Here is a 23,005-nt window from a genome sequence, read left to right as displayed (position 1 = left end):
TGGAGAGCAGCAAGAGAGACCAGGACCTGCCCCTGCTAGGTAAGTATAATAAGACACCCCCTGAAAATAAGACCTAGTGCCTATTTTGGGGCGAAAAATAATATAAGACAGGGCCTTATTTTCGGGGAAACACGGTAAGCTTGTACTTATTAAAATTTGGCACATGTAACGCTGACACTTATCTAAGAATGGCGTGTAAAACACCAGTCAGATTATGTCCCCTCAAATCTTCTGTTATTTAAATATTCCAGTAATAGCAGATGATTGCTGATTGGTGAAGCTTCGACAGGGCACTGCGACCCCTTCTAATGTTTTACCTGCAGTGCACCACTTGGACAGGTAGCAGTATTGTGTAGAGAAAATACCAGACAGGCTTGGGCTTCTTCGTTCCTATAATTGATGGAGGCTTCTTTGATGGTATCCCCACAGTTACCACATGATTGCATAGCCTACCACAATGACTCACTTGACAAATTCCTTGATGTTTGCCAAGCCAAGTTTTCTGCACAGGTAATCTTCACATTTCATTTTAAAGGATGAAACACTTTTCATGCTAAGTTTATATGTTTTATGTCCTATACATCAACATTGAACAGTTCTTCACAGCAATACATCACAAGCTCCTGGTATAGTAAAATGTACCTTTTATATGTCACAAAATACACAATGGAAAAATATATAATGTATTCGGAATATCCTGCATGAGTGCGTGCAATATCTTCACCTAGTATCTGCAAAAAATATAAAAATAAATTAGTTTTTCCATGGAGAAACCAATGCTTTACAATCTAACCATACTAGAGATTTACTACTTAGATTTCACAAGTGATTTTTCTAGGGAGCGCTATTGATGACTGTTGGCTTAAAGGGGTGGTCTCGCGAAAGCAAGTGGGTCTATACACTTCTGTATGGCCATATTAATGCACTTTGTAATATACATCGTGCATTAAATATGAGCCATACAGAAGTTATTCACTTACCTGCTCCGTTGCTAACGTCCCCGTCGCCATGGTTCCGTCTAATTTCGGTGTCTTCTTGCCTTTTTAGACGCGCTTGCGCAGATCCGTCTTCTCCCTTCTTCTCCCTTCGGCTCCGCTCGGCAGTATCGGCATTTTGGCTCCGCCCCCTTGTACGCATCATCGCGTAGCTCCGCCCCATGACGTGTGCCGGTTCCAGCCTCCTGATTGGCTGGAATCGGCACATGACGGGGGCGGAGCTACGCGATGACGCGGAAAAGGGGCGGAGCCAAAACGCCGATGCTTCCAAGACCAGCCGAAGGGAGAAGATGCATCTGCGCAAGCGCGTCTAAAAAAGCAAGAAGACACCGAAGTTAGACGGAACCATGGCAACGGGGACGCTAGCAACGGAGCAGGTAAGTGAATAACTTCTGTATGGCTCATATTTAATGCACGATGTATATTACAAAGTGCATTAATATGGCCATACAGAAGTGTATAGACCCACTTGCTTTCGCGAGACCACCCCTTTAAGAACTAAAATCCATTATGGTGGTTCAGACATACGGGACGTCTGCTAGTTACTTATAAATCCACTGCTAAAATGAGTTGTAAGAGTCGACTAGAGAGGTCTTCACGGTTGAAGACTCCATGAATTCTAGTGCCCTTGAGCTGTAACATGTCCATGATATACTCCAGGGGGAGCTCACATGACTGTGCTTAAAAGTTGTACTTTATGTTCTTCAATGCAGAAACTATGAATCATTCAAAGAGAGACCCTGAACACAAAGATCAGTCATCCGCTTAACTTCTGGAATGAGGGAGGTTATGCATTTGACTATAAAGAACACATTGTAAACTACATTCTGCTATTAGTTTTAACAGGGAGGTTTTTTGTTTTAACGTGGTTTCTGAACGATAATATAACTTACTGGTGGTTGAGAGTCTGATGGCTGGAGCCCCTGCAATGCTTGAAATAAAGTGGCTATGTTGTCTGCAATTTCTTTGCAAAGCACAGGGAGAGTTCAACTCATAAAGGGGTACTCCCATCTCAGGAATCCTATTTCAATATGTTTGAAATCGCAAAACAATGCATTCACCCGAAAAACGTTTATTTCCAAAGTTCTCTGTTCTCCAGATACTGCAGATATTGATTCCTCTGCCCTCTGGTTTCATATTCATGCGAGTTATGTGCGCATTACATCCCACAAAACTCGCAAGAGAATATCGCGCGTGTGATTAAGCCTTAACTGAGAGAACACCATAAATCCAGTGATGGAATCATTGGACCACTATAAGCTGTACCCCTCCAGAGTTGGGCTGGTGCTACTGAGTTGTTGGTTTTTATATTTATTCTGTTATCAGTGATATTTACAGTTTGTGGCAATTGCTGGGCAACACACAGATCTTCTGACCCTTAGGTTGTAGCTGCACGGGCGACTTTGTAGCGATGTGACAGTGCTGCAAAGTGCATTTATATAGTGCCCATGCTTTCCAATGGGTTCATCCACATGAGCGATGTTTTGTAGCCTGCTACATTACGAGACTACAAAATCACGGCATGCTCGATACAGCTGTGATTTGCTATGTTTTGTAGCCCATGTTTCCCTATGGAGCCTCCTTGCTTATCACATCGCATTAGCACGAACTTGTGACTTTCATGCTTAGCGATGCGATTTTAACATTAGTAAGCCCTATTAACTTTCTTGCTACAAAAGCGCACGATTATGTCATGTGAGAAAATCGCATGTAGCAGCGACGCGATGCTACATTTTTAACAAGAAAAAAGCATCACAGATGCCACAAAATCACATGCACATAGCAGCGATATTGCTGTCGCCCATGCCGATACAGCCTTATAGACCAGCTATTGTGCCAGTTTGAGCTTGAGTGTACATTTAGTCTTCTTTGACTCTGATGGGTGTGCCAGCTATTGGTGTACACCTGGGGCAATAAGGGAAGGTTTTTAGTTCCCTTCTGGCCTGGGTTCTGTGCAGTCTCTTGCTGCGGAGTGAGGACCTCTCTGGATCCGGTTCCCGTGGTTCTTCCAGCAGCTATTAAAATAAATTCTGAAATTTATTACTGAGATTTATTCTTTGAGATTTTGGTTTCCTCTTATGGTGGTTTTTCCTTTATTTGTTAGGGTTAGCGAGTGGCACAAACACGAGTGTGGGTGGGTCCTCCACTAGTAGACAGGTGATGTCACCTTCTAGTTCCCCTTAGAGGGGACTTGCCAGTCCAGTTTTCAGTTAATAGACATGGGTTTACTACTTTTTAGGGAATCCTGCAGACTGTATTTTAGATTGACTAGACTTGCCAGACCAGTTTTCAAGTAATAGATATAGGTTTACTACTTTTTATGGAATTCTGCAGAGTGAATTTTAGATTAGCTCTCATCACCTGAAGAAATGGGGCACAGAGAGTGGGGATCGTGATTTCTAAATCACAGAGAGACCCGCAGGCTTGGGCCTTTTCTTTATCCCCCTTTATCTATTTCTTTGGACACAGTGGGATGATCCAGCTTTACATAACCAGTGATTCACATCCAGCGCCTCGTGGTTTGGATGATGCCATGGCATTGGCCATCTGCATTGAGCAGTATGTGAGAAATGGACATGAGGAACAAACAACTGGGTTCTCTGTGGAATCAGCAAATGTGGAAGAACCCATGCAGTTAGGGGTCTGGAAGAGTAGGCAGGATCCAATTTGGGAGACCTTATTTTCTGTGCGGCTGAGCAGGGCACTTCGTCCAGACTTGTCCATGTCGTGGATCTGAGATACTGGGTGGTCTGGAGGTTAGAGGGAAGTTTCCCTGGAGGCCTACAGATCGCTCGGATGCCTTCCTCCAGGTTGGATCTTCCCGCCGAGATCTGTTCTTCTGTTGGGAATTTTTTTGTGACTGTGTTCTTGGATTGTGGAACTGGGGTCAACTTAATCCATCGTGAAGCGGGAAAACACATGGGTTTAAAGGAAAGAGCACTGGAGTACCCTATTCCAGTGTCAGCTACTGATGCCAACCCCCTTATCTCAGAAACAATTAGAGTATGTTGTCCCGGATATCCGTCTTAAAATTAGTCTTTCACTGTGACTGTATGTCATGGAGTCTATCCTAGCACAAGTGGTGCTAGGCTTGCCTTGGTTGCAGTTGCACAACCCGGTGGTGGATTGGAAATAGGGGGATATAATCACATGGAATCCTTTTTGTACTTGAGATTGTACATCTGCAGAAGTGTTCTTGTTGGGTGAATTACCTGATTTCATACAGGAATTTGCAGACTTTTTTTCTGAAGAGTGAGCAGACCGGTTACCATCCCACCGAAAAGGAAATCGTTCCATTGAGCTTGTCCTAGGCTGTAGGCTAACAGTTCCTGAAACACAGTCCCTAAGGGCTTATATACAGGACAGCCTAAAAAAGGAGCATATTCATTCTTCTCATTCTCCTTTGCTTTTTGTGCCAGTACATTTGTGAGTTCTGTCTGAGACACACACTTCGGTTTTGGCAAGTCTTCCCAGAATAAATAATACTAGAAAACTGATAAAGAGAACCTTTTGGTGGCCGGGGTTAAATAGGGATGATTTTAGTCTTGTTTCTGCATATGAGTTATGTGTGAGAAGCAAAACAACTCAGACTGTTCCTGCAGGAAGGTTGTTGCCCCTGCCTGTCTCCGAAAAACCTTGGACTCCTTTGTCCATGGATTGTATTACGGCTTTGCCACTTTCTAAGGGGAATGCAACCATCTGGGTTGTGGTCGATCACTTTAGTGAGATGTGCCTTTTTGTGGCTCTATCTCGTCTCCCAAATGCTAAGACATTGGCAAATGTATTTATTTCTAATGTGGTAAGATTGCTTGTTTTACCGGTTAACATGATCTCCAAACGGGAAGTAAAGTTTATTTCCAAATTCTGGCTGTTTGTGTACTCGCTTGGGAATTCAACACTCCCCCTCCTCCGCGTATCATCCTCAGATTAACAGCCAAATAGAAAGGTGTAATCAAAATTTAGAGAAATACTTGGAGGACTGGTCGGAAAGTTTTGCCATTTGGCTGAATTCGCACTGAACCATAGGTCTTTGGAATTTACAGGCAGTTCGCCATTTTTTTTTAAACTATGGATTTCACCCTTGTTTCGGTTTATTTACTAATGCATGTTCGGCGGTACCAGCGGAAGGGGAGTTTTCCTGTAACATTGAGATGATTTGGGAAAATGTCCAGAGAAATCTCAAGAGTACCATAAGTAGTTACAAGTAGGTAGATGATATCAGGTGTTCAGTGGGTGATGATTTTTTGATGGGAGACAGTCTGGCTGTCTACCAAGAATAATAAACTTAAACAACAGTTCTTCAAACTAGGCCCGCGATTTATCAAATTGTTCAAAATCATCATGAAGATCAATGCGATTTCTTTTAGGTTGGAGCTTCCAGCCTTCTCTAGTCTGTTTAACAAGTCTCTACTAAAAGAATATATTGATCATGAGGTGGGTTCGTGCCCCCTGCCCCAGTAGAAGTGGATGGAGATCTTAAATTCCAGACCATTGGAGCTGCAAGAAAATCATTTGCATATTCCCTGTGCATTCTGGGAAGAGCAAAGAATCACTGTAAGCGAGAAGATTGCTTCAGAAGGAAAGTAGAGGAGCAAGAGACACAGATCCCAAACTAAAATGTTTTTACACAAATGCACAGAGCATGGGGAAAAAACAAGGTCGATTGGCGCTCCTAACACAGGAAGAGAAATATGATGGCATAGGCATCACAGAAACTTGGTGAAATGATGCACATGATTGGAACACAAGGCTTGAAGGATACAACTTATTTGTAAGAAACAGACCAAAAAAAAGGGGAGGAGGTGTTGCATTGTATGTTAGGAAAACATTCATCTCCACAGAGATTCAAGCTTCAGAGCATGGGAGTTCTGTAGAAACTGTTTGGGTAAGAATACAAGGAGAGAACAACAGAAAGGACGCCATTGCAGGCATTTACTAGAAGAATTTAATGCCAAAGATGCTATTGGATGCTTACAAGATGAAAATGGTGAATTGGTTAAGAATTGATGTTGAGAAGGCCAAACTTTTAAATTCCTATTTTGTATCTGTTTTCTTTCAGACAGTGGATGGAAATAAAATAAGAGCAATGGGAAAAACTACAAAAATAAAATACTTCTTGGGGTGTAAACCTAAAACTATGGTGGAAGTTTTTGTCTTTGCCACAAAATACACTAGGGTGTATTATGTGGAAATGTTATGGCTGTTAATCCAAGAAGACAAAATCTAAGTGGAGGCTGCAATGCTGGGGGAAGTTTATCAATACTACTGCACACAAAATTGGAAATATTGCATGGAACAATTGTTGTTTAAAAAAAAAAAAAAAAATAGCTGGATCATTCGAATTTGAACAATAATCATTCAGTGTAAATACGGCCCACGGCAGAATAATAGTGTTTTCGCTTATCGTTCATTTCATGCAAGCATTAAAATCAGCGCTGGCTCATTCTCTATTCGTTCGGTTTAAACAGCGATCGTTCAGTCATTCTCATTCGTTGGTAATATAAATGTTTTATCTTGGCGTTTAAACTGATCTCCTGAGCAAAAAAGGAAACTGTGTCATCATTTGCTTGTTCGCTCTGGCAAATAAATTATAGCTCTGTCTAAAAGCACCTTTACAACTTGTTTTTCCATATTTTGGCACCTCTGAGCAATAGATGAGTCCTGTTTATTCATGAGGACCTACTAGGCTAGCCCATCCCACTAGTTTTCATGGTATGAAGTGTAGTAGCTAGAGGTCAGTCAGGGCTGATGGCCGTGGCCACTAGCAGCTCATGAATAATCTGCACTCTATTGCTGGGAGCTGCAGAAACCTGCTATAAAAACCACTGCACATTACACAATGAGGGCTTATTCACAAGAACGCGAAACTTGTGCGCTGTGCACAAATGTGCTCGAATATGAAATCTATTCTTTTGAATGGATTTATTCACATAAGCGATTTTCTATCTCGCATCAATGCTTAGAGGAAAGAAAAAGAAATAACAGCATGTTCTACTTTTGGGCGTTCCCATGGGCGTAATTGTCTATTGTTTTCTATGGGACCTTGGGGGAAAGAAATCACTTGACACTCACATGTTCTGTGATGTGCATGCGAGTGCGATGCAACTTTTTTTTCCCAGTGAGGACAACATAAAGTCCATGAGGGGTTGTTCTAAGAATTATACTTTCTCACCCCAATTTGTTGTCTTTTTGGTAAACTGCAAATACTTCTAATAGGTTTACTAACCGTCTTCGAATATATCCAGGAGGGGGCCGCTGGGTGTCACTGACAGAGCCCATGAAGATCCAGAAATTGCGCTCAGCAGAGAATTGACTTCAGAATAGAGGTGCTCCACTGTTGTTTGCACTTTCTGTAAAGCAGACATGGTTATGAGTTACTTCTTAGCCTGTTAAATGAAGCTCTATACAATGCAACCATATATCAGGATTAAAGTATTCACAGGTAACTTCTACATAGTGATCCCTTAATTGGGTTTTACAGAAAGGTTAAAGGGGTATTCCTCTGGATAGGTCATCAGTAGTTGATTAATAGTGATCAATGCTTAGGGCCCCAACCACCAGCTGATTGTCTGGCTGGTTGACATCAGTGTACAGAGGAGGAAGTGAAAGTGCTGGCTACACTCAGATGGAAATCAATGGGAGCACTGAGTTTCTATTATATTTTCTGCTTCTCGTTCCAGACAGAACTGGACGACAGTTACAAGCGCCAGTCACTACACAGGAGGCAGCGCAGCAGCTTCCACTCCGTAACCATGTGTAGAGGCGCTGACAGTGAAAACCTGATCAGCTGAGGTCCTGAGCACCAAACCGCAGCTAAAGTATTTCCTTGGAAAACCCTTTTAACTCATTAACCCCTTGAGTGGCGGGTTTCCTACCACCCTGTCGTGCCCACCAGGGCAGGTTTTTTAAAATGGTCTAATCATTGAATTTCAACTAATTTTGCAGTTGCGTCTCAAGAGCCATAACTTTTTCATTTTTCCATTAACATGGCCATATAAGGGCTTGTTTTTTGCGGGACAAGTTGTGATTTTTTTAAACAGGGGGGAGGAAAAAAAGAAATGGGGAAAAAAGAAAAAAAGGGGCCATGTCATTAAGGGGTTAAATAATGTATTGTCCTTCTCTGGGTCATTACGACGCATGGATACCACATGTGTGATTGTATTTTTGATTTTTTACAAAGTAAAGGGAGACAAGTGTTTTTATTATTTTTTTTATAATTTTTTAAACTTTTTTATTTTTTATTTTTTTGGTCCCTTTAGGGGACTTCCACAGGGACCCATCAGGACCCCCTGATCACATTACGGGGGTCCGATGGTGACAGCCCTTTACATGCTGCAGTCACATAGACTGCAGCATGTAAAGGGTTAACACAGCAGAGATCGGAGGTTTTCTCTGATCTCTGCTGTAAGAGCAGGTACCTAGCTGTCCTCTCACAGCCAAGCACCAAGCTCTCCCTGCCACAGAGACCATCGGCTTGCTTCTGACAAGCCGATGGTCTCTATGGCAACCTGTAAACAAAGCAGGAGATTGCCGGCATATCGGCAATATCTTCTGCTGGTTTTTCAAAACCCTTGCTTTGTTCCCTGTGGGTCTGTGCAGGCAGGGCACACTGCTACAGCTTGTGGCATTGTGCTCTGCAGCTCCCATAGTGAGACATAGCCCGGTCGCTATGAGAAGTGGAGCTCGTCCCGGAAGCATATTAGCAGTTTACGCTTAGGTTAAGCAGCGCTGCTGATTAGAGCCACCTAATTGGCCCTTCGGCACCACGTGACTACACAGCGTGCACGCGCATTGCCTTCAGCAGCCGTGCACTACACACTACACTTAAGCAGCACAGGGTTAGGTTTAGGGTTAGGTTTACGGTTAGGATTACCTAAACCTTACCTCAACCCTAACCCTAAACCCTAACCCCGTGCTGCTTAAGTGTAGTGTGTAGTGCACGGCTGCTGAAGGCAATGCGCATGCACGCTGTGTAGTCACGTGGTGCTGAAGAGCCAATCAGGTGGCTCTAATCAGCAGCGGCTGCTTAACCTAAGCGTAAACTGCTAATATGCGTCCCGGAAAATTTCCGGGCGTGCCACTCAAGGGGTTAAGGCTGTGCAGCTCCATTTAAAGTCTATGGGGCTGAATCTGAATAAATGGACAACTGGGTGGTGTCTTCCCGGATAGAAGCGAAGAAGAAGACGACGCGGCTGGGCTGACAAATTTTTTAATTTTTTTCTGCAGTTAGGGCTTAGGCTATAGCTTTGACAGTAGGATTTCCTACTGTCAAAGTGGCATCGCACCGCACGAAAATCGCGTTTTCATGCGATGCAACAGAGAGGAAGGCTCCATAGGAAAGCATGGGCTTCACATTGTAGCAATGCAACAAAATCGCGCGTCTTTGTCGCCCATGTAAATGAGGCCATACAGCCGCGATTTGCTATGTTTTGTAGCCCATGTTTCTCTAAGGAGCCTCCTTGTTAATTGCATCGCTACAAAATCGCGTGTACATAGCAGCGATATTGCTGTCGCGCATGTGGATGCAGCCTCATAGTGATTATTTTTAAGGAATGTTCAGCAGCTCAGATCATTTCCCTAAATTGGAAATTTTTACAATTATTTTTATAGTTTTGAAACATGTCTAGAAAAAAAGTTTTTTGCTACAAGGGTATTCCCAGCACAGCATGAATCCCCTAACCACAGGATTGAGGACAACTTGCTGATCAGTGGGGGTCCCAGCAGTTGGATGCCTATCAGTCCCAAGCTTGCAGCCTCTGCACATATTGAAGTATGGGTAGTGGAGGAAGCACCTATCCACTCCATTGACTTCAGTGCCACCGCCAGAGGTAGTTCAGTGTGCCCATCTACCGCTACACACTCTTCAGGATGTGAAATGCATTAAAATTATTAAAGCCAGTTTAAGGGCGCATTCATATGGTGCAGAAACACTGTGGTTTTTCTGTAGCAGAAAAACTGCAACAGAAATATTTACTACTAGCTTACCCGTCGCGCGTTGCTGCGAAGACAGACATACATACATACATTCGTTTTTATATATCTAGATAACCAATCACAGCGCAGCTTTCAAGTTACCTCAGCGATATAATATATAGCAACTAGAGATACGCGAATGTACTCGTTTCGAGTAATTACTCGATCGAGCACCGCGATTTTCGAGTACTTCCGTACTCAGGTGAAAAGATTCGGGGGGAGGCGTGGCGGAGCGGGGGGTAGCAGCGGGTAACGGGGGAGCCCTCTCTCTCTCCCTCTCCCCCCCCCCACTCCCCGCTGCAACCCCCCACTCACCCACGGCGCCCCACGAATCTTTTCGCCCGAGTACGGAAGTACTCGAAAATCGCGGCGCTCGGGCGAAAAAGGGGCGTGGCCGAGTACGCTCGCTCATCTCTAATAGCAACCAATCACAGCACAGGTTTCATGTTACCTCAGCGGTATAATATATAGCAACCAATCATAGCACAGGTTTCATGTTGCCTCAGCAGTATAATATATAGCAACCAATCACAGCACAGCTTTCATGTTACCTCAGCAGTACAATATATAGCAACCAATCACAGCACAGCTTTCATGTTACCTCAGCAGTATAAGAAATAGCAACCAATAACAGCACAGCTTTCATTTTACCTCAGCAGTATAAGAAATTGCAACCAATCACAGCACAGCTTTCATTTTACCTCAGCATTCTCAATTTCCAGCAATTGTCTTGCGAAACGTTCGGCGGATGCATCATTTTGTAGTTGAACACGCATCCCGTTGCTCGTAATGCCTTTTGCTTTTGTGCTTGAGATGGAAATCAAACGTTCTTTGTCTGGGGGGCATAACTGTCGACGATGCTCGCACGCGCGCCACCTATCGTAGGATAGATGTACTGTGCCAGTAATCTTCCCAGGAGTGTATTTAACAACTTCCCAAAGTTTCATGGCGATTAGATGAATGGTGTAGTAGCGCAAAAAGGACAGACAGACCGACATACATTCCTTTTTATATATATAGATGACATCAGGAAGTGAGAGAATTAGATTCCGTACGTACAATTTGGACGCTAATTCTTTTGCGCTTAGAATTGAATAATCGATGTGGGACCCATTAACTTTTTCTATTTTTGACATAATCAACGCTCGTGCCAAATTTCAAGTTTCTATGACATTGGGAAGTGAGAAAATTAGATTCCGTACGTAAAATTTGGACACTAATTCTTTGGCGCTTAGAATTGAATAATCGAGTTGGGACCTATTAGCTTTTCCTATTTATGACATAATCAATGCCTGTGCCAAATTTCATGTTTCTACGACATCGGGAAGTGAGAGAATTAGTGGCAATGATGGAAATCTAATGATCTATGTGGAGGGGGGGGGGGCATAACTGTCGATGCCGCTCGCACGTGCGCCATTTATCATAGCATAAATGTACTATGCCTATAATGTTCCCAGGAATGTACTCAACAACTTCCCAAAGTTTCATGGCGATCGGATGAATGGTGTAGTAGCGCATAAAGGACAAACAGACAGACAGACAGACATACATTCAATTTATATATATATAGACTAGCTTACCCGTCGCGCGTTGCTGCGAAGACAGACATACATACATACATTCGTTTTTATATATCAAGATAACCAATCACAGCGCAGCTTTCAAGTTACCTCAGCGGTATAATATATAACAACCAATCACAGCGCAGCTTTAATGTTACCTCAGCAGTATAATATATAGCAACCAATCACAGCACAGCTTTCATTTTACCTCAGGATTCTCAATATCCAGCAATTGTCTTGCGAAACGTTCGGCGGATGCATCATTTTGTAGTTGAACACGCAACCCGTTGCTCGTAATGCCTTTTGCTTTCGTGCTTGAGATGGAAATCAAACCATCTTTGTCTGGGGGGCATAACTGTCGACGATGCTCGCACGCGCGCCAGCTATCGTAGGATAGATGTACTATGCCAGTAATCTTCCCAGGAGTGTACTCAACAACTTCCCAAAGTTTCATGGTGATTGGATGAATGGTGTAGTAATTAGAGATGAGCGAACGTACTCGGATAAGCACTACTCGTCCGAGTAATGTGCTTTATCTGAGTATCGCTGTGCTCGTCTTGAAAGATTCGGGGAGCGCTGCTGCTGACAGGTGAGTTGCGGCGGGGAGCAGGGGAGAGTGGGCGGGAGAGGAGAGAAAGATCTCCCCTCTGTTCCTCCCGGCTCTCCCCTGCAGCTCCCTGCTCTGCGGCGCTACAAGAATCTTTCAAGACGAGTACAGCGATACTCGGATAAAGCACATTACTCGGACGAGTAGTGCTTATCCGAGTACGTCCGCTCATCTCTAGTAGTAATGCATAAAAAACAAACAGACCGACAGTCATTCATATATATATATATATATATATATATATATATATATATATATATAATATAGATGACATCAGGTAGTAAAAGAATTAGGTTCCATACGTAAAATTTGGATGCTAATTGTTTAGCGCTTAGAATTGAATAATCGAGTTGGGACCCACTAGCTTTTCCTATTTATGACATAATCAATGCCCGTGACAAATAACATCGGGAAGTGAGAGAATTAGATTCCATACGTAAAATTTGGACGCTAATTCTTTTGCGCTTAGAATTGAATAATCGAGTTGGGACCCATTAACGTTTCCTATTTATGACATAATCAATGCTCGTGCCAAATTTCAAGTTTCTATGACATTGGGAAGTGAAAAAATTAGATTCCGTACGTAAAATTTGGACGCTAATTGTTTGGTGCTTAGAATTGAATAATCGAGTTGGGACCCATTAGCTTTTCCTATTTATGACATAATGAATGCTCGTGCCAAATTTCATGTTTCTATTATATTGGGAAGTGAGAGAATCAGATTTTGTACATAAAATTTGGACGCTAATTTTTTTGAGCTTAGAATTGAATAATCGAGTTGGGACCCTTTAACTTTTCCTATTTATGACATAATCAATGCTCGTGCCAAATTACATCGGGAAGTGAGAGAATTAGATTCCGTACGTAAAATTTGGACGCTAATTCTTTTGCGCATAGAATTGAATAATTGAGTTGGGACCGATTAGCGTTTCCTATTTATGACATATTCAATGCCCGTGCCAAATTTCACATTTCTATGACATTGGGAAGCGAGAGAATTCGATTCCGTACGTAAAATTTGGACGCTAATTGTTTGGCGCTTAGAATTGAATAATTGAGTTGGGACCCATTAACTTTTCCTATTTTTGACATAATCAATGCTCGTGCGAAATTTCATGTTTCTACGACATCGGGAAGTGAGAGAACTAGTGGCAATGATGGAAATCGAACGATCTACGTGGGGGGGGGGGCGTAACTGTCGACGACGCTCGCTCGTGCGCCATTTATCATAGCATAAATGTACTATGCCTATAATCTTCCCAGGAGTGTACTCAACAACTTCCCAAAGTTTCATGGCGATCGGATGAATGGTGTAGTAGCGCATAAAGGACAAACAAACAGACAGACAGACACGCAGACATACATTCAATTTTATATATCTAGACTAGCTTACCTGTCGCGCGTTGCTGCGAAGACAGACAGACATACATTCGTTTTTATATATCTAGATAACAACCAATCACAGCGCAGCTGTTTTAGGTTACCTCAGTGGTATAATATATAACAACCAATCACAGCGCAGCTTTCATGTTACCTCAGCTTTATAATATATAACACCCAATCACAGGACAGCTTATATGTTACCTCAGCAGTATAAAATATAACAACCAATCACAGTGCAGCTTTCATGTTACGTCAGCGGTATAATATATAACAACCAATCACAGCGCAGCTTTCATGTTACGTCAGCAGTAAGAGAAATAACAACCAATCACAGCGCAACTTTTATTCTGCCTCAGCAATATAATAAATAGCAACGAATCATAGCGCAGCATTCATTTTACCTCAGCGGTATAATATATAGCAACTAGAGATGAGCGAACGTACTCGTAATGAGTACTTACGCACCCGAGTACCGCCATTTTCGAGTACTTCAGTACTCGCGCGTAAAGATTCGGGGGGCGCCGGGGGGCGGGGAGAGGCGCGGCGGTGCGGGGGGTAGCAGCGGGGAACAGGGGGGAGCCCTCTCTCTCTCCCTCTCCCCCCCACTCCCCGCCGCAACCCCCCGCGCCGCCACGGCGCCCCCCGAATTTTTTCACCCGAGTACGGAAGTACTCGAAAATCGTGGTATTCGGGCGAAAAAGGGGCGGGGCCGAGCACGTTCGCTCATCTCTAATAGCAACCAATCACAGCACAGCTTTTATTTTACCTCAGCATTCTCAATATCCAGGAATTGTCTTGTGATACGTTCGGCGGATGCATCATTTTGTAGTTGAACACTCATCCCGTTGATCGTAGGATAGATGTGCTATGCCAGTAATCTTCCCAGGAATGTACTCAACAACTTCCCATTAACTTTTCCCATTTATGACATAATCAATGCTCGTGCCAAATTTCAAGTTTCTATTACATCGGGAAGCGAGAAAATTCGATTCCGTACGTAAAATTCGGACGCCAATTGTTTTGCGCTTAAAATTGAATAATCGAGTTGGGACCCATTAACTTTTCCTATGTATGACATAATCAATGCTCGTGTCAAATTTCGAGTTTCTATTACATTGGGAAGCGAGAGAATTCGATTCCGTACGTAAAATTTGGACGCTAATTCTTTTGCGCATAGAATTGAATAATCGAGTTGGGACCGATTAGCTTTTCCTATTTATGACATATTCAATGCTCGTGCCAAATTTCGAGTTTCTATGACATTGGGAAGCGAGAAAATTAGTTTCCGTACGTAAAATTTGGACGCTATTTCTTTGGCGCATAGAATTGAATAATCGAGTTGGGACCCATTAGCGTTTCCTATTTGTGACATATTCAATGCTCGTGCCAAATTTCAAGTTTCTATGTGAGAAAATTACATTCCGTACGTAAAATTTGGACGCTAATTCTTTTGCGCATTGAATTGAATAATCGAGTTGGGACCGATTAGCGTTTCCTATTTATGACATATTCAATGCCTGTGCCAAATTTCACGTTTCTATTACATTGGGAAGCGAGAAAATTCGATTCCGTACGTAAAATTTGGACGCTAATTCTTTGGCGCATAGAATTGAATAATCGAGTTGGGACCCATTAGCGTTTCCAATTTGTGACATATTCAATGCTCGTGCCAAATTTCAAGTTTCTATGTGAGAAAATTACATTCCGTACGTAAAATTTGGACGCTAATTCTTTGGCGCATAGAATTGAATAATGGGGTTGGGACTTATTAGCGTTTCCTATTTATGACATAATGCTCGTGCCAAATTTCAAGTTTCTATGTGAGAAAATTACATTCCGTACGTAAAATTTGGACGCTAATTCTTTTGCGCATAGAATTGAATAATCGAGTTGGGACCTATTAGCTTTTCCTACTTATGACATAATCAATGCTCCTGCCAAATTTCACGTTTCTATTACATTGGGAAGCGAGAGAATTCGATTCCGTACGTAAAATTTGGACACATTCTTTGGCGCATAGAATTGAATAATCGAGTTGGGACCGATTAGCGTTTCCTATTCATGACATATTCAATGCCCGTGCTAAATTTCACGTTTCTATGACATTGGGAAGCGAGAAAATTAGATTCCGTACGTAAAATTTGGACGCTAATTCTTTGGCGCTTACAATTGAATAATCGAGTTGGGACCCATTAGCTTTTCCTATGTATGACATAATCAATGCTCGTGCCAAATTTCATGTTTCTACGACATTGGGAAGTGAGAGAATTAGTGGCAGTGATGGAAATCAAACGATCTACGTGGGGGGGGGGACGTAACTGTCGACGACGCACGCAGGCACGCGCGCCATTTATCGTAGGATAGTTGTACTATGCCTATAATCTTCCCAGGAGTGTACTCAACAACTTCCCAAAGTTTCATGGCGATCGGATGAATGGTGTAGTAGCGCATAAAGGACAAACACACAGACAGACAGACAGACAGACATACACGCATACATTCAATTTTATATATATAGATTAAAGTGAATGGGTTAACACTAGAGATGAGCGAGCACCAAAATGCTCGGGTGCTCGTTACTCGAGACGAATTTTTCGCGATGCTCGAGGGTTCGTTTCGAGTAACGACCCCATTGAAGTCAATGGGCGACTCGAGCATTTTTGTATATCGCCGATGCTCGCTAAGGTTTTCATTTGTGAAAATCGGGGCAATTCAAGAAAGTGATGGGAACGACACAGAAACGGATAGGGCAGGCGAGGGGCTACATGTTGGGCTGAATCTCAAGTTCCCAGGTCCCACTATTAAGCCACAATAGCGGCAAGAGTGCCCCCCCCCCCCCCCAACAACTTTAACATCTGAAAAGCCCTCATTAGCAATGCATACCTTAGCTAATCACCACACTACCTCCAACAAAGCACAATCACTGCCTGCATGACACTCCGCTGCCACTTCTCCTGGGTTACATGCTGCCAAATCCCCCCCCCCCCCCCCTCACGACCCAGTGTCCACAGCGCACACCAAACTGTCCCTGCCCAGCCTTCAGCTGCCCTCATGCCACGCCACCCTCATGTCTATTTATAAGTGCGTCTGCCACAGGAAAAGCAGGCACACACTGCAGAGGTTTAGCACGGCTAGGCAGCGACCCTCTTTAAAAGGGGCGGGGCGATAGCCCACAATGCTGTACAGAAGCAATGAGAAATCTAATGCTGTGCCACATCCATCTGGAGCTGCACCCGTGGGCATAGCAATGGGGAACCTATGTGCCACACACTATTCATTCTGTCAAGGTGTCTGCACGCCCCAGTCAGACCGCGGTTTTTTAATATATAGTCACAGGCAGGTACAACTCCGCAATGGGAATTCCGTGTGCACCCACAGCATGGGTGGCTCCCTGGAACCCACCGGCGGTACATAAAAATATCCCATTGCAGTGCCCAACACAGCTGAGGTAGTAATGTCATGTTTAATGCAGGTGGGCTTCGGCCCACACTGCATGCCCCAGTCAGACTGGGGTTCTTTAGAAGTGGAAACAGATGCATTTACAACTCCCTGTGGACCCACAGCATGGGTGGCTCCCTGGAACCCACCGGCGGTACTTAAAAATATCCCATTGCATTGGCCAACACAGCGGATGTAACGTCAGCTGTAATGCAGGTGGGCTAAAAATTCATTTGATTACACTGTAGGCGAGGGCCCACAAAAATTGCTGTATCAACAGTACTAATGTACATCACAAAAATTGGCCATGGCCAACCAAGAGGGCAGGTGAAACCCATTAATCGCTTTGGTTAATGTGGCTTAATTGGTAACGAGGCCAGGAGGCAGCCCAGTTAAAATAAAAATTGGTGGAGGTGAAAGTTTCAACGCTTTAATGAGCATTGAAACGTATAAAAATTGTTTAGAAAAATTATATGACTGAGCCTTGTGGGCCTAAGAAAAATTGCCCGTTCGGCGTGATTATGTGAGGTTTCAGGAGGAGGAGCAAGAGGAGGAGGAGGAATATTATACACAGATTGATGAAGCGAAAAGGTCCCTGTTTTTGATGGGGATACAGAACGATGCTTCCATCCGCGGGTGCAGCCTACCTATTGCTTAGGTATCGCAGCTGTCCGCTGGTGGAGAAGGGAAGTCTGGGGAAATCCAGGCTTTGTTCATCTTGATGAGTGTTAGCCTCTCGGCACTGTCGGTTGACAGGCGCGTACGCTTATCTGTGATGATTCCCCCAGCCGCACTAAACACCCTCTCTGACAAGGCGCTAGCCGCAGGACAAGCAAGCACCTCCAGGGCATACAGCGCGAGTTCAGGCCACGTGTCCAGCTTCGACACCCAGTAGTTGTAGGGGGCAGAGGCGTCACGGAGGACGGTCGTGCGATCGGCTACGTACTCCCTCACCATCCTTTTACAGTGCTCCCGCCGACTGAGCCGTGACTGGGGAGCGGTGACACAGTCTTGCTGGGGAGCCATAAAGCTGTCAAGGGCCTTAAAGAGTGTTGGCCTGCCTGTGCTGTACATGCAGCCTGATCTCCGCGCCTCCCCTGCTACCTGGCCCTCGGAACTGCGCCTTCGGCCACTAGCGCTGTCGTATGGGAATTTTACCATCAGTTTGTCCGCCAGGGTCCTGTGGTATAGCAACACTCTCGAACCCCTTTCCTCTTCGGGTATGAGAGTGGAAAGTTTCTCCTTATACCGTGGGTCGAGCAGTGTGTACACCCAGTAATCCGTAGTGGCCAGAATGCGTGTAACACGAGGGTCACGAGAAAGGCATCCTAACATGAAGTCAGCCATGTGTGCCTGGGTACCTGTAACACATGGCTGTCCTCACTAGGAAGATCACTTTCAGGATCCTCCTCCTCCTCCTCCTCCTCCTCCTCCTCAGGCCATACACGCTGAAAGGATGACAGGCCAGCAGCATGTGTACCCTCACCAGTGGGCCAAGCTGTGTCTTCCCCCTCCTCCTCATCTTCCTCCTCCTCCTCCTCCTCCTCCTCACCGCGCTGAGATATAGACAGGAGGGTGCTCTGACTATCCAGCGACATACTGTCTTCCCCCGGCTCTGTTTCCGAGTGCAAAGCGTCTGCCTTTATGCTTTGCAGGGAACTTCTCAAGAGGCATAGCAGAGGAATGGTGACGCTAATGATTGCAGCATCGCCGCTCACCACCTGGGTAGACTCCTCAAAGTTTCGAAGGACCTGGCAGATGTCTGCCAACCAGGCCCACTCTTCTGAAAATAATTGAGGAGGCTGACTCCCACTGCGCCGCCCATGTTGGAGTTGGTATTTCACTATAGCTCTACGCTGCTCATAGAGCCTGGCCAACATGTGGAGCGTAGAGTTCCACCGTGTGGGCACGTCGCACAGCAGTCGGTGCACTGGCAGATTAAACCGATGTTGCAGGGTCCGCAGGGTGGCAGCGTCCGTCTTGGAGTTGCGGAAATGTGCGCAGAGCCGGCGCACCTTTACGAGCAGGTCTGACAAGCGTGGGTAGCTTTTCAGAAAGCGCTGAACCACCAAATTAAAGACGTGGGCCAGGCATGGCACGTGCGTGAGGCTGCCGAGCTGCCGAGCCGCCACCAGGTTACGGCCGTTGTCACACACGACCATGCCCGGTTGGAGGCTCAGCGGCGCAAGCCAGCGGTCGGTCTGCTCTGTCAGACCCTGCAGCAGTTCGTGGGCCGTGTGCCTCTTATCTCCTAAGCTGAGTAGTTTCAGCACGGCCTGCTGACGCTTGCCCACCGCTGTGCTGCCACGACGCGCGACACCGACTGCTGGCGACGTGCTGCTGCTGCTGACACATCTTGATTGCGAGACAGAGGTTGCGTTGGAGGAGGAGGAGGAGGAAGATGCTTTAGTGGAGGAAGCATACACCGCTGCAGATACCACCACCGAGCTGGGGCCCGCAATTCTGGGGGTGGGTAGGACGTGAGCGGTCCCAGGCTCTGACTCTGTCCCAGCCTCCACTAAATTCACCCAATGTGCCGTCAGGGAGATATAGTGGCCCTGCCCACCTGTGCTTGTCCACGTGTCCGTTGTTAAGTGGACCTTACCAGTAACCGCGTTGGTGAGGGCGCGTACAATGTTGCGGGAGACGTGGTTGTGCAGGGCTGGGACGGCACATCGGGAAAAGTAGTGGCGACTGGGAACTGAGTAGCGCGGGGCCGCCGCCGCCATCATACTTTTGAAGGACTCCGTTTCCACAACCCTATACGGCAGCATCTCCAGGCTGATAAATTTGGCTACGTGCACGTTTAACGCTTGAGCGTGCGGGTGCGTGGCGTCGTACTTGCGCTTGTGCTCCAACACTTGCGCTAGCGATGGCTGGACGCTGCGCTGACAGACATTGCTGGATGGGGCCGAGGACAGCGGAGGTGAGGGTGTGGGTGCAGGCCAGGAGACGGTAGTGCCTGTGTCCTCAGAGCGGGGTTAGATCTCAGTGGCAGGTTGGGGCACAGGGGGAGAGGCGGCGGTGAATGGCCTTCATCCCACCTTGTGGGGTGCTTGGCCATCATATGTCTGCGCATACTGGTGGTGGTGAGGCTGGTGGTGGTGGCTCCCCGGCTGATCTTGGCGCGACAAAGGTTGCACTCCACTGTTCGTCGGTCGTCTGCACTCTCAGTGAAAAACTGCCAGACCTTTGAGCACCTCGGCCTCTGCAGGGTGGCATGGCGCGAGGGGGCGCTTTGGGAAACAGTTGGTGGATTATTCGGTCTGGACCTGCCTCTATCCCTGGCCACCGCACTGCCTCTTCCAACCTGCCCTGCTGCTGCCCTTGCCTCCCCCTCTGAAGACCTGTCCTCAGTAGGCGTAGCAAACCAGGTGGGGTCAGTCACCTCATTGTCCTGCTGCTCTTCCTCAGAATCCTCGGTGCGCTCCTCCCTCGGACTTAATGCCCTTACTACTACCTCACTGATAGACAACTGTGTCTCATCGTCATCGGCCTCCTCACCCACTGAAAGGTCTTGAGACAGTTGCCGGAAGTCCCCAGCCTCATACCCCGGACCCCGGGAACTTTGCAATGGTTGGGCATCAGTCACGATAAACTCCTCTGGTGGGAGAGGAACCACTGCTGCCCAATCTGAGCAGGGGCTCGAGAACAGTTCCTGGGAGTCTGCCCGCTCCTCAGAATGTGTCATTTTCATGGAGTAAGGAGGCTGGGAGGAAGGAGGAGCAGCAGCCAGAGGATTCTGAGTTGCAGCAGTGGACGGCGCAGAACTCTGGGTGGACGATAGGTTGCTGGAAGCACTTTCTGCCATCCACGACAGGACCTGCTCACACTGCTCATTTTCTAATAAAGGTCTACCACGTGGACCCATTAAATGTGCTATGAATGTGGGGATGCCAGAAACGTGCCTCTCTCCTAATCCCGCAGCAGTCGGCTGCGATACACCTGGATCAGGAGCTCGGCCTGTGCCCACACCCGGACTAGGGCCTCCGCGTCCTCGGCCGTGCCCACGTCCTCTAGGCCTACCCCTACCCCTCAGCATGCTGTATTACCAGGAATGCAGAAACACAACACTGTAATTAAATGTGCCGCTTATTGGCCTGTGGTTGGAGGCTGAGTTCGCTTACGGAACGCCAGGAAATAATTTGCCGCAAGCCTACTGTAACACTTAGCTGGCTGCGTATTTATCTGTAGAACTACTACACCCAGCAGACACAGACCCAGAACACTGAGCAGAGTGACAGGCAGGCCAAATAGATTTTTTTCCTATATCTTTTTTCCAAAGGACCACTGCGTATATTCAATCTATAATATATGTCTTCTGGCCCTGGACTGTGTGACGGAACTGCAGTGTTGCACTGTTATTAACTGCAACAGACCGGTGATTTCAGAGCCAGGAAATAATTTGGCGCAAGCCTGCTGTAACACTTAGCTGGCTGCGTATTTATCTGTAGAACTACTACACCGAGCAGACACAGACACAGAACACTGAGCAGAGTGACAGGCAGGCCAAATAGATTTTTTTCCTATATTTTTTTCCAAAGGACCACTGCGTATATTCAATCTATAATATATGTCTTCTGGCCCTGGACTGTGTGATGGAACTGCAGTGTTGCACTGTTATTAACTGCAACAGACCGGTGATTTCAGAGCCAGGAAATAATTTGGCGCAAGCCTGCTGTAACACTTAGCTGGCTGCGTATTTATCTGTAGAACTACTACACCCAGCAGACACAGACCCAGAACACTGAGCAGAGTGACAGGCAGGCCAAATAGATTTTTTTCCTATATTTTTTTTTCAAAGGACCACTGCGTATATTCAATCTATAATATATGTCTTCTGGCCCTGGACTGTGTGACGGAACTGCAGTGTTGCACTGTTATTAACTGCAACAGACCGGTGATTTCAGAGCCAGGAAATAATTTGGTGCAAGCCTGCTGTAACACTTAGCTGGCTGCGTATTTATCTGTAGAACTACTACACCCAGCAGACACAGACTCAGAACACTGAGCAGAGTGACAGGCAGGCCAAATAGATTTTTTTCCTATATTTTTTTCCAAAGGACCACTGCGTATATTCAATCTATAATATATGTCTTCTGGCCCTGGACTGTGTGACGGAACTGCAGTGTTGCACTGTTATTAACTGCAACAGACCGGTGATTTCAGAGCCAGGAAATAATTTGGTGCAAGCCTGCTGTAACACTTAGCTGGCTGCGTATTTATTTGGAGAACTACTACCCCCAGCAGACACAGACCCAGAACACTGAGCAGAGTGACAGGCAGGCCAAATAGATTTTTTTTCAAGATTTTTTTCTAAAGGACCACTGCGTATATTCAATCTATAATATATGTCTTCTGGCCCTGCCTACACAATTCTCTCCCTAGACTGTGTGACGGAACTGCAGTGTTGCACTGTTATTAACTACAACAGACCGGTGATTTCAGAGCCAGGAAATAATTTGGCGCAAGCCTGCTGTAACACTTAGCTGGCTGCGTATTTATTTGGAGAACTACTACCCCCAGCAGACACAGACCCAGAACACTGAGCAGAGTGACAGGCAGGCCAAATAGATTTTTTTCCTATATTTTTTTCCAAAGGACCACTGCGTATATTCAATCTATAATATATGTCTTCTGGCCCTGCCTACACAATTCTCTCCCTGGACTATTACTGCAGGGCGCAATGCTCTGCACGGCCAATATACCAAAAAAAAAAAAAAAGTGCAACACTGCTAAAAGCAGCCTCCACACTACTGCACACCGTTAGATGTGGCCCTAAGAAGGACCGTTGGGGTTCTTGAAGCCTACACTAACTCCTAACGCTCTCCCTGCCTCCACACTTCTGTCCCTGGACTATTACTGCAGGGCGCAATGCTCTGCACGGCCGATATACCAAAAAAAAAAAAATGTGCAACACTGCTAAAAGCAGCCTCCACACTACTGCACACTGTTAGATGTGGCCCTAAGAAGGACCGTTGGGGTTCTTGAAGCCTACACTAACTCCTAACACTCTCCCTACAGCAGCTCCAACACGATACCACTGT

At 45.6% G+C, this 23,005-nt stretch overlaps 1 protein-coding gene across 1 annotated transcript in view; it reads right to left on the bottom strand.

Annotated features, from left to right (window-relative positions):
• Window positions 1-545: 545 nt before the first annotated feature.
• The window catches only part of PLAC9 (placenta associated 9), a 53,643-nt gene continuing 31,183 nt past the window's right edge, over window positions 546-23,005 (bottom strand). The window contains exons 3-4 of the mRNA XM_066598717.1: window positions 7,222-7,345; window positions 546-731 (exon numbers count right to left, since the gene is read on the bottom strand). Of these exons, the coding sequence (XP_066454814.1) occupies window positions 721-731; window positions 7,222-7,345 (135 nt within the window). The 3' untranslated portion in view covers window positions 546-720. The remainder of the gene's footprint in view (window positions 732-7,221; window positions 7,346-23,005) is intronic.

This window comes from Eleutherodactylus coqui, chromosome 4 (assembly GCF_035609145.1).
Source record: "Eleutherodactylus coqui strain aEleCoq1 chromosome 4, aEleCoq1.hap1, whole genome shotgun sequence".
NCBI lineage: Eukaryota > Metazoa > Chordata > Amphibia > Anura > Eleutherodactylidae > Eleutherodactylus > Eleutherodactylus coqui.
This window is presented reverse-complemented; position numbering and strand designations above follow the sequence as displayed.